Source organism: Echinops telfairi, unplaced genomic scaffold, assembly GCF_000313985.2.
Source record: "Echinops telfairi isolate 266 unplaced genomic scaffold, ASM31398v2 ScPeMD7_7412;HRSCAF=8450, whole genome shotgun sequence".
Lineage (NCBI taxonomy): Eukaryota > Metazoa > Chordata > Mammalia > Afrosoricida > Tenrecidae > Echinops > Echinops telfairi.
The window spans coordinates 14,011,976-14,031,333 of NW_022111312.1; the positions used below are offsets into that span (position 1 = coordinate 14,011,976).

Consider the following 19,358-nt stretch of genomic DNA (forward strand, 5'->3'; position numbering starts at 1 on the left):
CTGCTGGCAGATGTTTGGAGCAGGGCAGACCTTGGCTGGGCTCTCCAGAGAATCTAAACCAGCGACACAGCTACATAGGCACACACAGAAATACATTCATAGCAGGAAAATGGGCAAGTCCAAGGCTATTGGTCAGATGTTTAGTGAGAGGCTTCCCCTGAACTGGCTTAGCCTTGGGGGGCAGATGCACCCAAGACCATCAGGGAGGTCACAGGCTGGGGGTGGCAGAGGGGGCAAGAATGCAACACCAACAGGCCAGACGACAGGCTGCTGATGGCTCCCAGGATGGCAGGTAATACTGCAGGCCAGAGATTGATGCTCCAGACCTGGTAAAAAGTACACAGGGTTTTCCAACATGTCCACTTAATGGGAAGCAGGCCATACCCACAGGGAAATAGCATCAGGGCAGTAAACTGACTGGAGTAAAGGTGTGGCTTCCCACCCTAATCAAAGCTGATGGGCTACCCATAGCTGACCCTAGTGTGATTTAACGTTGTTTGCGTTAAATCACATCATGGGGGATGACCAGGCCTTACCTGCCAAGCCACTCACACTCCCGCTCCAGCCAAGTTGACACAAAACCCGACCGTCCACATAGACTGAACATTTGTATTCCGGGCCAATTTGAGAGATTTGCCTCAATCTTCCTTCTGATCGGATACCTATTTTCAAATCAACTCTTCATCGCTTTCCTACTGTTCAGCAGAATAGGAACACTTGATTTGGGCATCTCTTCACCGATGGTCTTGGACTTTGCTGTACAGGGCTGGATGCCGAGCAGACCCCCACACTTTAGCTGTTGCATTCACCATCCCAAGTGTCACCATACCCGAGTATCGCATGTACTATTTAAACGTTAAACAGGGTTGCTGTACAATGCACATATGGTCTCTATGTATGTTTGACCACTGTGTGCCATCAGGTGGGTCCAGACCCATTTGAGAAGGTACACTACCGGGTCTGAGCCCTTTGCAGCCCTTGAGGGCTTCCCTCCTTTTTGCTGACCCTCTTTGTGATGCCCTTCTCTGGGGACTGATAATGCTTCCAAAGAACTTGAGGTGAAGTTTCCTCTCCCCACTTCTGAGGAGCAACCTGTGTGTATTATCTGGGGGAAGTTTGGGAGTCCCCCCCCTCATTTGTATCTCCATGGGTTCACACACCATAAGGGAGTTAGTTGCACGTTGCCTTTTGTCCAAGAAAAGGAAACCCCACTGATTAATTGCAGTGATTCAGAAAGTCTCCGGAAATTAGTGGAACTAGCTTGAGATCGAAGCTATTTGTGGGAAATTGGTTCCAAGTCCCCGGAAATGATATGTAATAGAGGCTGGTGATTTGGGCTTCCTTGGCAAGCCTCTCGTGCTTCAAAAAGGAAAAGAAGTGACTTTGGCCTGACACTGGGCCCTGCAAGCTCCGAGTTAGTACACTCACGGCTGCATTCAGAAGTCGTTCTTGAGGGGCTACTGCTGCAATTCTCGCAGCTTTCTCGGAGAACAGAAACAAGGCGGCGTCGGTGCTCCGTGGGGCTGACCCTGGCAACGGACAAGTAGGCAGGATGGAGAAATAAAAACTGTGATGGCCCAGGGTTTGGATATGGGGTCAGGGAGGGAGGAGGGGACTCCTGTGTTTGAGGCTCGGAGAAGGCAGCGGGCCGGGGTAGGGTGCGGAGGTTGCTGGTTCGCATCTTGCTCCAAACGCAGCGGGAGCCAGAAAGATGCTAGAGCCGTTTCGCGGACCGAGTCGTGCGGCCGGCGATGCACGCGTGGACACTGCCTCCGGTGGCCCGAGGGAAAGGCTATCTAGTGTGCGGGGCCAGCGACCCGACTCGGTGTCTTCAGAGCAGGCGCACGCACAGCCAGTCTGCCGCCCAGGTTGCCCGGACGCGGGCGGCGGGCGATCTTTTTTGGGGTTGGTGGACGTGCCCTAAAAGCGGACTGTGATGGGAACTCCACTAAAAATGCCAAGAGGGGACACTCAAGTCGCATGAGCTTGACGGCACGTTAATACAGCTGGTTTTTAAAAACGCTTACGCCGCAAGGCAGCGGCCGTTTTCCCGCGGGTCCGCAGAGTGCGAAGGCGGCCGCTGTTCACCCCGGGGGTGGCGCCGGTTGGCCCCGACGCGGCCCCCTCCGGGAACTCCGAGCGGCCATTGGTCGGCCGGTGGGCGGGCTGAGCGGGAGGCGGAACCGGAACAGGAACCGGCTGTGGCGCGGGGGCGGGGCCTCGCTGGCTGCGGTGGCGGCGGGCGGCGGCAGCGGCAGCGGCAGCGGCTGCAGCTTCGCGCCTCATGTGGCGGCGCCACGGCCGGGCCGTCGGGAAAGGCTGCCCCGCGCGCCGCGCCCGCGCCGCCGGCCGCGATGGGCTCGCTGTTCCGGAGCGAGAGCATGTGCCTGGCGCAGCTCTTCCTGCAGGCAGGCACGGCCTACGAGTGCCTCAGCGCCCTGGGCGAGAAAGGCCTGGTCCAGTTCCGAGACGTGAGTGTCACCGCCAGCCCCGTGCCCTCCCACGCCCGCCCGGGCGCCGGGGAGGCCGCGGACGCCTCAGTTTACTCACCGGAAGTCGCGCCGAGCCGAGCCCCGCGCTCTTTCCTCCGGGGCGGCTGTGCCCAGGTCAACACCCGGCCCCCGCTCCCTGGCCCCGTAACTGCGGGTCTGCCGGCCCGGGGTCCCCCAGGCCGCTCGGAGCGCGGGCGCTTCCGGGCGTGCCTGGAGACCCACAGTCAACATTAACAACGGTGCCCAGACGCTGTTTGCTGTAGGAGTCTCAGGACTGGGGCGGGGCAGTCAGAGAGGGCTTCTCGGAGGCGGTGACCCCCAGGGGAGAGCTGGCATAGAGGGTCGGGGAGGGCACAGCGCCGGAATTGGTGCTGTGCTGGGAGGAAGCTCCTAGGCCGAAGGGGTTTCCGCAGCTTTTAGTAATCACACGGGGAAGACGGTGTACAGCCCGTGCCCGGCCGGGGGTAGCAGCACCGGTCTCAGTAAACACGGGTTGTGTGTCTGTTCCCTTGCCCGCTGTGCGTCTCCACCGCGGAGGGCACAAACTCGACTCCCACCCCCAGGCCTGCTCTGCCCATTCCTGTTTCTCCCGGCTGAATGGGCCCACTGTGGTCGATTGTTGAATGCAGGACAAGCATTTTAGCCCAGTACCAACTGTCCTCAGGCACGATTCCTGATGCTGGGGCCTGGAGAAGACCCCTCTGTGTGTGTAGCTGCGGGAGACAGACCGTGGACCCACGGGCACAGTTGCTACTCCTGAACTTTGTTAAGTGCTGGGAAGGAAAAGACCCAACACCCAGACAACAGACTATTGAGCAGGACCTAGTCTTTATAAAGAATACATGTCTTTTATTGTGTTTTCTGTAGAGGGAGGGTGCACAACAGTGTAAGACCCTGCTCAGCCATTTCTGCATGAATCGCTCATTGACATTTATGTTTAGTATTGTCATTTACTTTCTGTTGTTTCTGTTTCCATGGATCTAGTTTCCCTCATCCTCCTAGGTTCTCCTCTCTGGAAAGCGATTGCTACTTGAAGGGTCTCCTGTAGAAGGTTTTTAAAAGTCACCCAGCGCTGGGGGCTGATCTCTGTTTTCAATTTTGTTTTGTTTTGGAGCCAGTTGGTTATGTAGCCACAAGGCCACTGCAGAGGCGCCTAGGGTTTGTTCTCAGAGCAGTCACCTCCAGGGAGCCTCAGGGATCTCAGGTGTGGTCTACAGGAACCTCCCATCTGTCAGGCCCCAGCTATTGTGACTGACCAGAATGGGCAGTCGTGGTTGCCAGGCGCCTGCTAGAAGACCTAGCCCTTTTTGTTGATTTTGCTAGTCGCGTCTTCAGGTGACCATTTGCAGCGGGCTACACTTTCAATTCCTCTCTGTTCTGCTTGGGCATTGACTCAAAAGGGAATGCCCCACCCACGGTCCAACCTTGGTCCTCTTTGGGTTGGCCCCTGAGGTGAAACCCTTGGGTGATGGGTTTCACCCAGTGTTCTTTTGGGTCCCGCAACCCAGGCACATTAGCACACAGCCTCCTGGCCCGGAAGATTCTGTGGCCCAGTGAGGGAGATGGGCGTTTCAGCCACAGGAGCGACCACATCCCATCTGAGGGGCTAGAGCAAATGTCCTCCTCACCACCCAGGCTCCCGTCTCACCCAGTGCCGTCACACAAGGCGGGGGATCGTGTGCTTGGAATTCGTCTGTCCCAAAGGAGAAGTAGATCTATAACGCCAACGTGAGCTCCTCCCCCTGTGGTGCTAGGCTTCCAGAGTATAAGCAAATATGTGTGTGTGCACGTTTGTGTACTGATTGTGCATGTGTTTGCAAGCACATATGCATGAGAATGTGTGTGTGTGTGTGCACACGCATGTGCATGCATCAGACGGCATGAGTGCCAGTGCAGACAGCTCCAGGTCATCTCTGAAACTCTTGAATCTTGGAGTTTTTCAGGGACCTTGCATCCCCCACATGGGGTCACTGGCCACAGGCTTCTTGCCAGCAGAATTGGCCCGTTTTCCCCTCTTCCTTTAGTAACTCTTCAAAGGGCAGGAATTTCTGTGGCAACCGCCAACGAGAAGACCTGGATGGGAAAGGGCACTGCCTAGGACTCAACGAAGGGACAGTTCACTTCACTGTGGGAACAGTCTGCATCTCAGACGGAATTTCACCTTCAGCCCCTCCGCTACTGGACAGACTTTGCCGACGTTCTGGCCTTCAAACGACTCCATGTCAAAGTGGCGCTTTATTCCACTGGTGCCTCCGGAGAAAGAAATCCAGACTTTGTCAGAGAGAGGAAATAGTACAACAGGGGAGAGGAAGAAAAAAGAAAAAGTTACCCCACCTCCTCACTGCCCTGTTCTCCAGTGTTTCCCATTTATGACAGTAGTAAGAAATCCTCCACCTGACTGTGCAGGACACTCACCCACGTCTGGTGGTGGTGGGAGGTCTGGCTGTGAGGCTTAAGGTGGTGTGTCAGTTTGGATGGGCCTGAGTTCTCAGTGGTTTGGCTGTTGTATCAAGTTGTAGTTTGGCAGTTGTGTAATGATGTAGTTATCCTCCACTTTATGATTTGATGTGCTCATCCTCCATTCTTCTGTAACACCAATTGTCACATGAGCATCCTGGTCTTTGGAACCTGCCCATGTTGAGAAATTAGGAGGGGTGTGTGTGTGTGTGTGTGTGTGTGTGTGTGTGTGAGTGAGATGTAGAGAGAGAGACATGGCATGTGTCAAATTCCATCATGTCTGTATCACTGCCTTAAAAACTAACCTCTTTTTATAGCATTTACTGTTTGCAAAACTATCACACCCGATTTGAGCAAATGTGTGGTGTAGGAGAAAGGCGTGTTCCCTCTGAGAAGTATCCCATGTAGACAGCTTTTGAGTGCTGATTAGCTTCATCTTACCATTGTCAGATCTTTGGAAAGAGCCTGTGTGTGAATCATTAGGGACTTGGAAGCGGCTAGGATGATTTCCAGAAATGAATGAGAATGTGACGGGCAGAAGTGAAATAGAGTCTCCAACTTGCTTCTGCTTGATTCTTTCAAAAGAATGTCTACAACAGGAATTGAGCCTCGGGTTGCATACTGTTCAGGTTGGAGCAGATTCGTAAGAAGTTGTTTGTTGGTTTTATACGAATGACTTGTACCAATGCAAGACACAGGAGAGATTTGTCTGCACACCATTCCACACGAATGTAAAACTGACAAGTTTTACAAAGGGTGATAGTAATTTATGTGTATTGTCGGGAAGTTGCAAGACCTAAGAATAAGTTCACGTCTTCCATAACACGGTACCTAGGAATAAGCCCTTCAGCTTTTTGGTTACTTTGGGCTACATAGTATCACTTTAATATCTCTAGTGCACATAAGTTTCAGAACATTAGATACACACTGATTGTATTGCCTATGGTTTTCATATAAGAACAGTCTTCTTCATTTTATTAAATATTCTTTTACAGTACTTTTGAAATATGCTTTGGTTAAGCTTTGGATGTCAGAAAATCAAATGCTGTGATCAGTGCCCTGAAGCCTGCAGTACCCCTCACTCGGGGTCCCCTTGGTTCCTGCTCGCCCCTCACTCTCCTTGCTCACCCTGCGTTACTTTGAAGCAAATTTCAGACACACAAGTATAATGTTACCTATAAATGTCGAGTATCCGAAAGATAAGAATGCTTAAAATTTACAACCAAATACTATCACCATACCTAAACTTTAAAATAAAATATGTGTTGCTCAATAGAATCAAATAGCTGGCTACTTGGAACTTAATTTTTAATCACTGCATAGCGATGGGTTGTATGAGTGGAACATTTTTCGATTAAACTTTTGTTAAAATGTCCACATTGACAGTGCAGATCACTGGGTTTTAGAAGCCAGCCCACTGCTGTGCTGGGAGGCAGTTCCCACTCAGAGCGACCCAAGAGGACAGATAGAACTGCTTCCTAAGATTTTCCGGACTGTCTGCCTCTCTCTTTATGGGAGCAGGGAGGTTCGTCTTTCTTGTGTGGAACGGCTGGGGGATTTAAATGACCAGCCTTGTGGTGAGCAGCCCCACACTTAATCCATTTTGCCACCAGGGCTCCTAACCCCCAGCTCTAGGCAACTACAAACTGACATTTTGTTTCTATAGATTTGATTTTTCCTGGCGTTTCAGATAAATGAAACTGTGTGGTGTGACTGGCCTCTTTCACTTAGCAGAGGAATTTTACTTTCACCCAGGTTGCGGCCAACGCAGCACGTTGGTTCTTGTTTCTTGCTCTTGCTCAGTAGGATTCCATGCTATGGCTTTAGACCACCATTTATTTTTTTAGTCAGTTTTCTTTGGCTGGATGTTTGGGTTATTGTTTTACTCTCTATTGGAGGAGTAATTCCTGGGCTTGATGATATTTTAGATAACTTGTTTATCCAGATCCATACTTTTTTCTTCAGAGAAATCTCTTTACGAGAGATTACAGTGCCAAAGGATCTGCTTGAAGTGTTTTGTTTGGCTTTTAAAACAATTTTCCAAATTGCTCTGCAGAGCAGCCCTGCCAACTTACGTTCCCTTCCAGGAGGTTTTGTGAAAGTGTACCTTCCCCCAAGTCCTCGCTCCCCAGTACTGGGTATTTTCATTCTGATTTCACAAATGAGTTTTGGTTAGAAAAGGAAAAAAAAATCAATGCCAAAATACTAGCAGATTTAAAGCAGTTTTCTCTGCTCTCACAGCTCAACCAGAATGTAAGTTCCTTTCAAAGAAAATTTGTTGGTGAGATGAAGAGATGTGAAGAGCTGGAGAGAATATTGGGTAAGTCTTTTCTGTTTCCAGTTTTATCTATTTTATTGAACTTCAAAAAAACAAACGTTTTATTGGCATATCCTTCGCGTCTCATACAATTGTTTAATCATATTCAGCGTGTGCCTCATTTTTTCATTGCGAGTTGGGAGAAGGTTTACAGAGCAGGTCACCAGTTTCCCATCCAACAATTCATAGGCATTTTGTTTCATCCCTGAAGGCAATTGCTTCAAGGGAACACCACTTCCTCCACTTCCTGCTTGGGTTTCCTGTTTCCGTTCCTCTTCCTTCCCTATCCCTTCTGAAGCTTGTCCTTGAATGGAGCATGCTGCCCTTTGATCTCTAGTAGCTGACACTGTAGCTCGTCCCTAGTGTAGTGTTCCTCTTACGGAGCTGGGTATTGGTTGGCTAAGAATTGAGCTACAGGGGGTGAGTTCAGTTCTTGGAGGGTAACTAATCTGACCAATAGGCCTGATCATTTTTATGATTGGGAGTTTTATTCCACATTATCTTCCCACTCTTTCCAGGACCTCTCAAAGGGATCTTTTTCAGAGCAATTGGTACTGGTGGCTGGACACCATTTATTTAGCGCTTCTGAAGACCAATTTTCATGTGGTCCTTTAGCCCACTGGGGTTGTTTCCATGCGTCTTTGATTTTTACCCTCTTCCTTCCTCTGCATAAGGAGAGAACAATAGTCGTACCATAGCTGGCCACTCATGTGCTTTCGAGACCCCAATGGCTACTCACCAAAGCAGAATGTAAACGATTTTCTTATGCCAGTTGACCTTGGTGTTCCCCGAGACTCAGATCCTGAGCCCCCAGGCCCAGCCACTCATGCCTTCACGGTGTTTGCTTATGTCTAAGAAGGTTTCATCACCTTACCCCTTGTATGCTTCGTTACGTCGTGGATACATTTCTCAGCAGAGGTACATACCCCTGTACAAATACCGTCTGTCGAGCGTGTGTGCTAGTGGACATTTTCCCCCATCTGTTGCCCCTGTGTGTCTGTCTGTCCATGCAGCTGCGTGTAGGTTACCTTGGTTGCAGAATTACAGGGATCAAAGCATTGGCACTGTTGCCTCTAACTCTAGCACCCTGCCCGGTGTCTGCCTCTGCCTCCATTTCTTTTCTTGGGGGGAAAAAAAAGTTAGTTGTACAGATTTATTTTCAAAGGGCAAAACACTTCAACAATTTACGTACAATTCCAACAACATTACTGTGTCAAAGTCAGCAGTGATGCTGATCTGTAGACACTCGCCAGTCACCCGAGTCTTCTCTCAGGGAAGAAAGGGAGTCTGATACACTACTGGGATGCATCCTTCTTATTTGCAATGCAGTCTCCACTTTCTTGTGGACACATAACATTTCCGCATCCATATCCGGAATTCGAATCCCAATTTGTCCTCCATGGCCATGGTGATCTCCACTTGGTCCAAGCTGCCTAAGCCCAGGTCTTTCGTACAACGGGAATTCACTGAAAGCTTTCCAGGGTCAGTTTTATCCCTGAGTTTCAAGACGTGAAGAACACGGCCCTTGATTCCTCCTAACGTCAGTGGTGGTGCATTCGCTATTGGCGGCACAGCTATATAACTCTACCAGGAGCCGCTCCAGCGTCAAGGCTGACTGAAGCCCTGGGTCTCGTCAGCTCCCCAAGGGGAGGGGACAGAATGGTGCCGAGTGGCTGGACCATGGCCTGAGTGGTGGCCCGAAGCAGTGGTGCGAAGGCCTCGGGCAGGCAGGGTACACAGGTGGACAGGACACCGGCCTCCATGGCTACACCAATCCAGGGTGCAGTCTGCCTCCGTAATGTTTTTGCCAACCTCCCTGTCATTGCATATTACCTTTCCCTTTACCCAAATAAGGAGCCCTGGCGGGGTGGTGGGTTCTGCTGTGGGCTGCTCACCAGCGGAAGTGAAGTTTGCAATCACCAGCTACGAGAATGCTGAGGCTTCCTGCTCTTGTAAAGACGGGCAGCTCACAACCATGGGCAAGTCTACTTTGTCCTACAGGGTCACTGTGAATTAGAATTGACTTAGTGGCAGTGAGTTTGGATGTTTACTTAAACTGCTGTCGTTGTGGAAATTCTTTCCTTGATTCCCTTTCTTACTTGTCCTGTCTTCATTACAGATGGCTGAACCTCCGCTCCCCTGTGCTCAGCCTTCTCGGTGTGTTTGCCCGCGGCTGCTTTTCGGTCCTGGTTGACTTCTGGGTGGCGTTTCCGTGCCTGTTAATCGCAGATTGTTGTCTTCTGCTGGCTCTCTGTCCAGAGAAAGAACTCCCTGTTTCTGCAAGCTTGGCCTACCTTTTATGAATTTCTTCCGTTTTTGTTTGTGTGGAAATAGTCATCGTTCTGCCTTGGTACGTGACTGTTTTGCTTGGTATATAATTCTTGGTTTGATTGATTCTCCTCCTGTCTACCCCCCGAGTTTATAGCAACACACTGCCTTTTTGACGACAGGGCCAATTCTACTGAGAAATCAGAGCTCAGTTTCTTTTGCAGGATAACTTGTTTTTCTCACATGGCTCTCAGGAGGCTTTCATTCCCTTTAGTTTTGGAAAGGCTTGATTACGACATGTCTTGGTGACTTTCCTTTGTGTTCATCGTGTTTGAGGTTCATTTGCTTCTTGAATACGTATCTTCCTGTTTTTATGATATTAGGGAAATTCTCTTCCAACAATTCTTCAATCATTTTCTGTTTTGTGTGTGTGTGTGTGTGTGTGTCTTTCTGTTGTGGAATTCCAGTCACAAATAGTTATTCCTCTGGGTGGTGTCTCACAGACGTCTTAGGCTTTCTTCATAAAATAAGAAATGTTAATGTGTGCATGCATAACTTTTCTTTACATGTCTAGTTGTTTCTTCTTATCATTTCCTAACAGATTAGTAATGAACGACTTGTCTTCAGGCTCACTGATTCAGGTTGCCCTTTCTGTGGATTAACTAATCCTGACATAGTATTAATCTTGTGGATTTCTATCTATACTATTATTTTTGTATGGCTTTGTTTCTAATTCTTCGTTTATTTTGTTAGTTCTTGTAGTGTTGTCTGAATTCTTAAGGAAACCCAGCATTTTTTGTTGTTGTTGCTTTCATCGATCTTGCTCTCAACCCATTGAAAGAATCCAAGTATCATTCTGTTGTATTTCTTACCAAGTAGTTCAAATGCCTTTTTTTTTTTCCCCCTCAGAAAGGGTTTCTGCTGGGATTTTGATCCCATGTTTGAGCCCCTCTGATTTGTTTCGTGGAAACTGACATTGTGTGCTGTCTTTGTGGTATTGTGATGGTTGTGTTTGTGTGTAGTTGATGATGAGCCTTGGTGTGTAACTGTCATAGGTGGGTGTGATGGAGAATGTGATTGTGTGTGCAGCACGCGGCAAGGCTGAGGGCGGGTTTGGCTGGTGGTAGCTGCTCTCTTAATGACCAGGTGGTTCAGGGATAGGTAATGCTTACACTGCTGGAGGGATGGGTGTGGGCGGGCTGTTTGTTGCTGCCCTTTGGCTTTCTAGGGTGCAGTTACCAGTGTGTGCCTGTGCTGCCAGGCTGCTGTCTCTCCCAGATGCTGTCAGAAGTCCAAGGGGAGCAGCTCCACGTCAGGCTAGCCCACAGCTCCCCCGTCTGTCTCCCTCTATCCCTGTTTTTATTCAACTCCTCTCCTACTCAGGGTTCAATCTACTTCTCCCTCTTAACTTTCAAGCTCAAGGTTTCAGAATTGTCATGCATCCCAGTGCATGTGGTCTACCATAGTTCTGCCATAGAGTCTTTGTAGCCTGACTAATCACCATCTTGCTAGACATCCTCTCGTGACCTGTTGTTGTTAGCTTCTAAATCTGCGGTTCTCAAACTGTGGGTCGTGACCCCTTTGGGGGTCGAACGACCCTTTCACAGGCGTCTCGCCTGATTCATCACAACAGCAAAATGACAGTGATGAAGTAGCAACGAAAATAATTTTATGGTTGGGGGGGGTGGGTCACCACAACACCAGGAACTGTATGAAAGGGTCGCGGCTTTAGGAAGGTTGAGAACCACTGGTCTAGATCTTTTCAAAGACTGGCGTCTGATCCCCAGCCCCTCCAGAACAGCCTTTCTATTTTAAAGTCGTCACTGTAGAATAAGCAAACCACATTTATTCCAGTGAGGGAGGGGAGAGGAAAATACAGATAAGCAGAAACGAGAAACTTGCCTTGTATCCAGTCTCTGAGGTTTTTGCGGTTATGTTCACGTCAGTGTGTTTTATCTTTTGTTTTTTAATCTGTTAAAGTCAGGTTACCTTCTCACTAGTGTTGCTTTTCACTTCCCAATAAGAACCACGACTCTCCCTCTGTCTGCCCCCCTCTCTGATGACTACAGAGCACTCAGTTGTGTGGGTACCAAGTTTCCTTAACCGCTTTCTTGTAGGCTGCTGTCTCTTAGGCTACCTGGGAAGGCAGTACTTACGGCAGAGGACCCAGCGAGGGGAAGTGGCAGGTGCTTTGGGCCTAAGTGTCTCCTTTATTAATGTGGCAGCACAGCCTCCTGGCTTCCTTTCTCTCTCTCTATAGTCTTCAAGCACTTTGCCAGAAACTGCCATTATCAAGTCAAGCCTTGGGCTTCTGACTGAAATAAAATACAGATAATCTCCAACAGTGGACTGGAAGTGTGACATTGTTTTTAGAAGGATGACCAGAACAATAGGGGTGAAGGGAGGGGGCACTGAGGGGAGGAGTGACCTGGGAGAATCTCTAGTGCCAAGGATGCTTGCACATAGTTACTGTGCATTTGACATTCTTTCATTGGAGATTTTTTAATATTGGGAGGAAGAAAGCTTTCCCTCAGCAGGAGTTGATTCCTCTATTGCCAGAGCTCTTCGTTATTAGTGTAGTTAGAGGACGTTGGAAGGTGCCCTGGTTAGTAGGTTAAATGTTGTTGGTCTGCTAACCGGAAGGAAGGTCAGTGATGTGAGCTCACTGGCCACTCTACAAGAGAAAGGTGAGGCCGTGTGCTTCTGGAAGTATTTACAGCTATTTAGTAGTTCTGCTCTGCCCTATAAGGTTCTTCATGCATCGGAATCGGCTCGTGAGGACAGTCGCTGAGTGTGTGTTAGATGATGGTGCACTCCCATCTCACTGAACATGCCTGTATTGGAATGACACTTTTAAAGGAGGGTAAAAGTAGAAACACATTAGACATTATAGGATTTCCTCAAAGTTTTTATTGTGATTTGGATGCAAGTTTACCCTGCCAATTGGTTTTTTGTTCAACAATTCATAGACATCTTGCTCCTTGACATGGATTGCAAGCCCCACGATGTCATAGTGGAAGGAAGCCCACTTCCTTCCTGTGTCTCCATTCACCCTTCTTCCCAACCCACCCTGCATTGCGAGCTTTCTCCCTGGGCAGAGGCTGCTGTTTTTATCCCACGTGATTGATGGTTCTAATTCATGCGTTCCTGGTGTTACCAGTCACCCCCTAACCTGTCTGTTGTTTGGCTGAAAGTTGAGCCATGGGGTGAGTTCATTTCCAGGGTCGTCTCGGAGTTCCACCAGTCGCTATCTAACCAGAAAGCCTGATTTTAAATTTTGTTTCCCATGTGTGTTTTCTTCCACCTTTTCCTCCCCTTCTATCCAGGACGCAGTGTGATTGCTCTCAGAGGGATCAGTAGTGGTAGTTGGGTAGTTCTGGCCTCAGAGTCACAGAGGCTGATATTTGAAGGTCTCATTAGTCCATTGGATTAATTGTTTCCATTTCTTCCCACTCTCCTCTCCTCTGAATGGGGAATGATCAATAGTTGCTCCATACAAGGCCGCTCATGAGGTTTTAAGATCCCAGTTGCTACTCATCAGAGTAGGATGTAGAACATTGTTTTTGTAGACTATGTTATAGCAATTAATCTTTTTTGTTTCCCAAGACAGTGGTCCTGAGCCCCTAGGCCCAGCCATTCACTCCATCAAGATGTTTGATTATGACTAAGAGATTTTTATAACTTTGCTCAATAATGTTTTACTATATAGTTGGATATACTTCCGCCCATATCCTCTGTCACACCTGTATGTACTGACAGGTTTAGTCCCATTCGCCTACTCCACACCTGTTCAGCTTGTGTGACAGCAATTACCTCTGTTGACCTGAACTCCTGTGTCACTCACAGTGTCTTCCTTTCCCTTGAGGATTTTGTGCCGATTCCCTGGCCCCACCTCATTGTACAGTCTTTCTCCTGTAGCTTGAACAGTATCAAAAAGAGAGAGATTGGAAGGAAATGGGGTGCTAATCACAATGAGAAAGCAGCAAATGTTCTAAAATTGATTGTGGTAATTATTGTACAGCTCTTCTTGATATGATTGAATTGTACAATATGTGGTTTATGTGCCAATCAAACTTAAAAAAAAAGAATATGAACTTCTTAAAAAAACTCAAGACTTTTAGGTGTGTTGTAAATAGGTTAAAATAATCTTGGTAAGACATTGTCATAGTTTTATTTAAAAAAGAATAAGGTAACTAGTCACGCTTCAGAAGTGGGATGTCTGATCATGGCTTTATCAGGTGTGACCTTTGTCTTAAGGAAAAGAATAGTATAAGTTAAAAATATAAACGGTAAATAACTGTGAATTGGGCTATTTTACCATGAGTCATATGAATCTGTTTTTTTAAACTTCATTGATATGTAATGTACATTCAACATCCTCACAGTACTTTCTATACAATTTGTTTAATTTGTAGCGGTTTATAATATATTTTGTAAATCAGATTTATATGAGAAAGTATCTGTTCTTTTTTTTTTCCCTTCACACTTTAATTTTTTAACCAAATAACTAAATCACAAAAAACGATGGCAATGTGTTTCAGAAAAGAGAAAGAAAACAAATGCTGCTTCTTCAGCGTTAACTATAAATTTAAAAATGAGGAATTGTAGAGCGTCACAGAGTTTTAACTGAAGTGTATTGATGACTCGTGGATGCTTAGAGACCCTGTGCCCTTATCATCGAATCTACGTTTCAACTTAGGCAGCCAAGCGGTGTTTTAACGGCAAGGTCAGCGCTTTGACCTCACCAGTTGCTCCTTAGAAGGAAGAGGAGACTTTCTGTCTCCCCGATATTTAAAGTTTCAAAACCCAAAGGGGCAGTCGTTCACCCTCGAGGGTCTCCCTGAGTCAGAATTCATTGGATGGCAGTGAGTTTGGGGTTGTTTGTTTGTTTGTTTGTTCTCCTCTGATGCAAACACCACCAGTGGGTGACTGTGCAGAACAGAAATTCTGTACAAGATCAGAAGGGCGGCATGTGCCCAGGATGCAGCGCTCAGGAGAAGGAGATGGGAGACTGCGCAGGGCAGACGCAGCTCGGCGGGCATGCAGCCGGTTCCGAGAAGCCCAGTGTCTCTGAAGTATCAGATGCTCAACCCGTTTATGCAAAAGCCTAGTGAACCAAGCTGCTTTCCTTTCCCAGCCCGGGGTCAGAGCCTGGCTTCCCAGCAGCCCCGGGGGTCCTGGTCCTCACACAGCGTTTGTGCTGCGCGGCCTTAGAGATTGGCCCCCTCGTGCATTGCCCTCGCAAACATCAGCAAGAAGGCCCAGGCTGGTTTGGGAGGACATCCTGTGCCCCCTCGCTGCTCGGCTTGGTTTCCACCAGGTCGTGCTGCAGTCTGGTGTGTCAAAGACAGCATGGCTTCAACTTCTGTAAACTGCACTTGTCACGTTGAATTTGTGGTCTCTCTCTTTTTAAAAATAACCTTTTATTGTGATTCGGGTGGGAGTTTACAGAGCAGGTTGGTTTCCCACTCCCCTGGACTTGCCCATGGTGATTCGAGACGCGATCACGCTCTCCCCATGCCCTCCGGTGCTTCCCATTTCCCACCCCCTGTCCTTCCTGCCGGCTGACCTGCCTCCCCGCAAAAGGCCCCCCTTCCAACCCCCCCGGGTGCCAAGCCCAAAGAATAAACGGAACTTCAAGCAAGAAAAAAAATTGGGGAAATCCAAAAAAAGGTTAACCAAAATAATTTTCCCCCAAAACGGGAACCCCGGAAGGAACAATAATTTCAAAACCCGGGGAAAAAAGCCGGGAAGGGGGGGTAGGCGGTGGAAGATAAAAGTAGACCCGTGAATCTGTGGGAACAAGGAGGATGATGGGGTGTTTGTGGTTTTGAGGGCCCAGGGAAGGGTGGGATTTAAGATGTTCTGCCCGCAATGGACTTTATGTCTAACTTGTTGCATTTCCTGCCTCTACAGCGTACTTGGTGCAGGAGATCAACAGAGCAGGCATCCCCCTTCCTGAAGGAGAGACCAGCCCTCCTGCGCCACCACTGAAGCAGGTGTTAGAGATGCAGGTAACTCCCAAGGGACATCAGGACCCTGATCGGCAGGGCCTGCCAAGGTGGTGCAGTGATCAGGACTATTCTGCTTTCTCAACAACGTGGAGTGGAAACCAAAGAGCACTTAGCCCTCAGTAACAGGAAGTCTCCAGCCGGTGTGAACCGCATTTCACTTGTCTTTCCCAGTGGACCACGTGGGTGTCCTTTCCAGGTGGTGGTCAGCAGAGGCTAGCGAGAGCCCTGGTGGCAAGATGGGCTACAAACCTCACGCGTAGCAGTTTGAAACCACCGGCTACTCCTTGGGGGAACATGAGGCTCTCTACTTCTGTGAAGAGTCTCACACTCAGCCAGTCACCCGCCACTGCCCTGACCAGTTCTCTGTTGGCTGGTGCCAGTCCAGTGATGAGCTGATAGTAAACCCCAGCTTAGGGAACAGGGGTGGGTGGGTGGGGGTGGTGGTTCATGTGGATGACTCCGTGCTGGGAACAGCCCAGGAGTAAAGCCAGTCACACTCTTGGAACCCCCAGGGCAGTTCTGCCCTGCCCTGTAGGGTCACTGTGAGTCTAAACTGACTTGATGGCAGTGAGTTTGGGATTTTGAGCGAGAATTAGGCCGTTCACCCTGGCTTATAGTCACATAATAAGGTGCGTGCCTCTGTGTTCCTGGCCCAGTCACACCGTCCTCCCAGCTCGCCTTGAATTCCTAGGAGTGAGGGTGAAGATGAGGATATATGGCTCCAACAAAACTCCTTCACCCTGACCTCTGGGAACAAAGGCCCCTCCCTGCCTGCTTATTGTGGCCTCCCTTGAATGGCCCATTGATGCCCCAGTATAATAGTTTCATAACCTGTCACTTCGGGTCACAGACATGGTGCTCCTGCTCTTTGCAACCATTCTTGTTGTGGAAGGCGGGCCGGGTGGGCAGGCGGCTCTGAGTGTGTGTGGTAGGAAGTGGACTCCAGACTCAATTAGTTATACAGTCAGATGCTCAGTAAGCAGGCATCTGGTTTGGCCTGTCTGATGGGCTGGTTATGCCGCTGATAGATGCTGTGTGTTAAGTGCTGGCTTGATGAGTCATCATGGACTAAATGATTGGCTTGGCAGATTCCTATTTCTGGTGCTTTACGACTTAAATACCATTTAGCCTCAGAGATTGAAGATTCCTTCTCCTCCTCTTCCTTTTTTCCCTCCAATTGATCATTCACTCGACGCATGAAGGTGAAACCTGTCTTTTTAAAGGAGAATTTTGGCTTAAGGAAAAGTGTGCAGTATCATGTTTTTCATGAATCATTTAAATGACTGTGGGGGTTTTTTGGTAGCAGATCTACCCCTTAAAAAACCCCCACAACCCCAGCTCCTTTTATTGTAATGTATGACTTTGTTGTGGTGAGAATGCATACATCAAGGCATTCCCCACGCAACAGCTTCCCTTTGTGTCGTTCAATGACTGATAGCAGAAGGCCCTGTTGGAAGGAGCCCTGGTGGCCCCGTGATGACACAGCACTGGATTGCTAACAAAGGGGCCGAGGAGTGGGCTTCTGAACCCACCAGTTGCGCCAAGGAAGAAAAACAGGCGCTCTGCGTCCTTAAAGATGACAGCCTCCTGGCATGCTCAGAAGAGACGGCCTGCCTGCACCGAGCTCCCTCGGGGTCTGCCGACATGGCATCAAATTGACGAGCTAGCAGCCAGTCGGGGGCCGGGGGCGTGAGTTCGTATTACTGAGAAGGAACAACTCAAGCGAAGGGTTGCACAACGTGAAGGAAGTCGGCACGGCTGTCGCTGAATTGTCCCTGTAGAGACTGGTGAGCCAGTGTACTTTCTGCTGTGCGCAGCCCTGGTGACGGAGTGGAGGCTGCACGAGTCTGCCAACAGTGAGGTCAGCAGTGTTAAACTGTCAGCCGCTCCTCCGGAGAAAGACGAGGCTTCCGCGCTCTTCCACAATAAGAGCGACAGCCCAGACACCCACAGGGGCAGTTCTGCTCTGTCCTACAGGGCCACTGTGGGCCAGAGTCAGCTCAGAGGTAGCGGTTTGGCGTGTTTGCTGTGTGTATTCTCATCAACAAGAACAAAATAGGATTGGGGGGGAAAAGTGCAGCCTGGGGGCACTTTTCTGTCCCGTAGGGTCACTGTGAGTTGTCAGCATCATTTATTTTGGGGGAAACAAAGGATGGGCCTTTAAAACCCTGACACCTCTCCTTAGCCGATGCTTGAGAAGGTTCCTAAAATCCCACTCCAAGGAGCACAGAACCCAGTGACCCAGTACCCTGTGTTGTTTCAGGAGCAGCTGCAGAAACTGGAGGTTGAACTGCGAGAGGTAACGATGAACAAGGAGAAACTCAGGAAAAACTTGCTGGAGCTGATCGAGTACACTCACATGCTGAGGGTGACCAAGACGTTCGTGAAGCGCAACGTGGAGGTAGGGAAGCCCTGCCGTCCGGAAACCCGCTCGCCCCGCCTGCTGACAGCAGCCTCTGTCTCAGGTAGCTGCAGGGGTTCAGCAACCTGGAGGAGCTGGACAACTAACTCATAAAAAGAGATGTCTGTAGGTCTTCCCTTCATTGTTTCCCAGTGGAATACTCGTAAAACACACACACACACACCACCACCACCACCACCACCACCACCACCACCACCACCACCATTTCTTCTCTGAGTTGACTTTAGTCATAACAGTACTTTCTATTTCTTAGCTTCTTTGGTTTGCAATCGAGAAAACCTTTGATCATCAGAATAACATCAAAGAGTAGAAGCTGAACTCTTAAAGTCAGCGTTTCTGAATTGCTACCTCGGTGAAAGCCATCCAGTAGCCGGGTGCCGACGAGTCCCCGCAGCAATGACTGTGTCAAGCGGAGCCCAGAAGGGAGGGAAAGGCGGGTCTCTCCCTTCTTAACTCAGACTCCCTGGGCCCTGTGGTGACCTTGACAAAGAAAACTCTGCCCTGGGCTGTGTTCCAGGGGCTTGGTGTCCAGTTAGCAGAGCTGACCTCGGTGACCGTGCCCTCCTGGAGAGCTTGTTGGCAGACCTGAGGAAACTGCGTCCCTGTAAGGAAACCCACTTGGCTTTCTTTGTGTCTCTGTAGTTTGAACCCACGTACGAAGAGTTCCCTCCCGTAGAGAGCGAGTCTTTGCTGGACTACAGCTGCATGCAGAGGCTTGGAGCAAAATTGGGGTAGGTGACAGCAACTTCACACTGTTGGCCTTGTGGACGGGCGAGGGCTCCAGAGGGCTGAGGGAGGCTGAGGGGCTGAGGGAGGCTGAGGGGCTGAGGGAGGCTGAGGGCTCCAGAGGGCCCCCTCTTAAGCCAGGGACGGAAGGAAGAAAGCCCGCATTTACCTCAGCACACACTGTACTCCTGTATTCGTGGAGCCGCCTGTCTCAGCTGGGCTGACTTGCTGTCTGAATACAATGGTCTAATGACCTGGAAGGAAGCCACCATTGTGCCCATCTCGTGGCCTCCTGTCAGGGTAGAACTGTCCCTCACTGCACGGCGAGTGTGGTGCTCCTTGGTGGGAGCACGAGCTAGCCTGGATTGGTTTAATGCCCATATTACTCATGCCTGACCTCATGGGAACCGGTTCTCCTTCCGTTTTCCTCTTTTTTTTTTTTACACTGGGCCACAGGTGACACCTGAGTGTTTATTATGATAACTGTGCACGTGAGGGCAGGTTAAGCAAGTCTGATTAGAAGCACTGGCTGGTGAAGTCGTGGGATGCGGGGGGATCTGCTCTTGTGGAAGGAAAAGCCCCAGGCCAGGCCCCTGCGGTGGCTCCTGGGAGAGGTGAGGGCACAGCCTGTGAGGCGCTTGCTTCTTTGTCCTGGCAGACCC

At 49.4% G+C, this 19,358-nt stretch overlaps 1 protein-coding gene and 1 pseudogene across 1 annotated transcript in view; one reads left to right on the forward strand and one right to left on the reverse strand.

The window, feature by feature from the left end:
- The first annotated feature begins 2,354 nt into the window (after window positions 1-2,354).
- ATP6V0A2 (ATPase H+ transporting V0 subunit a2) overlaps window positions 2,355-19,358 on the forward strand; it is a 40,788-nt gene continuing 23,784 nt past the window's right edge. The window contains exons 1-5 of the mRNA XM_045296727.1: window positions 2,355-2,471; window positions 7,191-7,269; window positions 15,451-15,548; window positions 17,812-17,949; window positions 18,613-18,701. Of these exons, the coding sequence (XP_045152662.1) occupies window positions 2,355-2,471; window positions 7,191-7,269; window positions 15,451-15,548; window positions 17,812-17,949; window positions 18,613-18,701 (521 nt within the window). The remainder of the gene's footprint in view (window positions 2,472-7,190; window positions 7,270-15,450; window positions 15,549-17,811; window positions 17,950-18,612; window positions 18,702-19,358) is intronic.
- LOC115871931 lies at window positions 8,562-9,029 on the reverse strand (annotated as a pseudogene).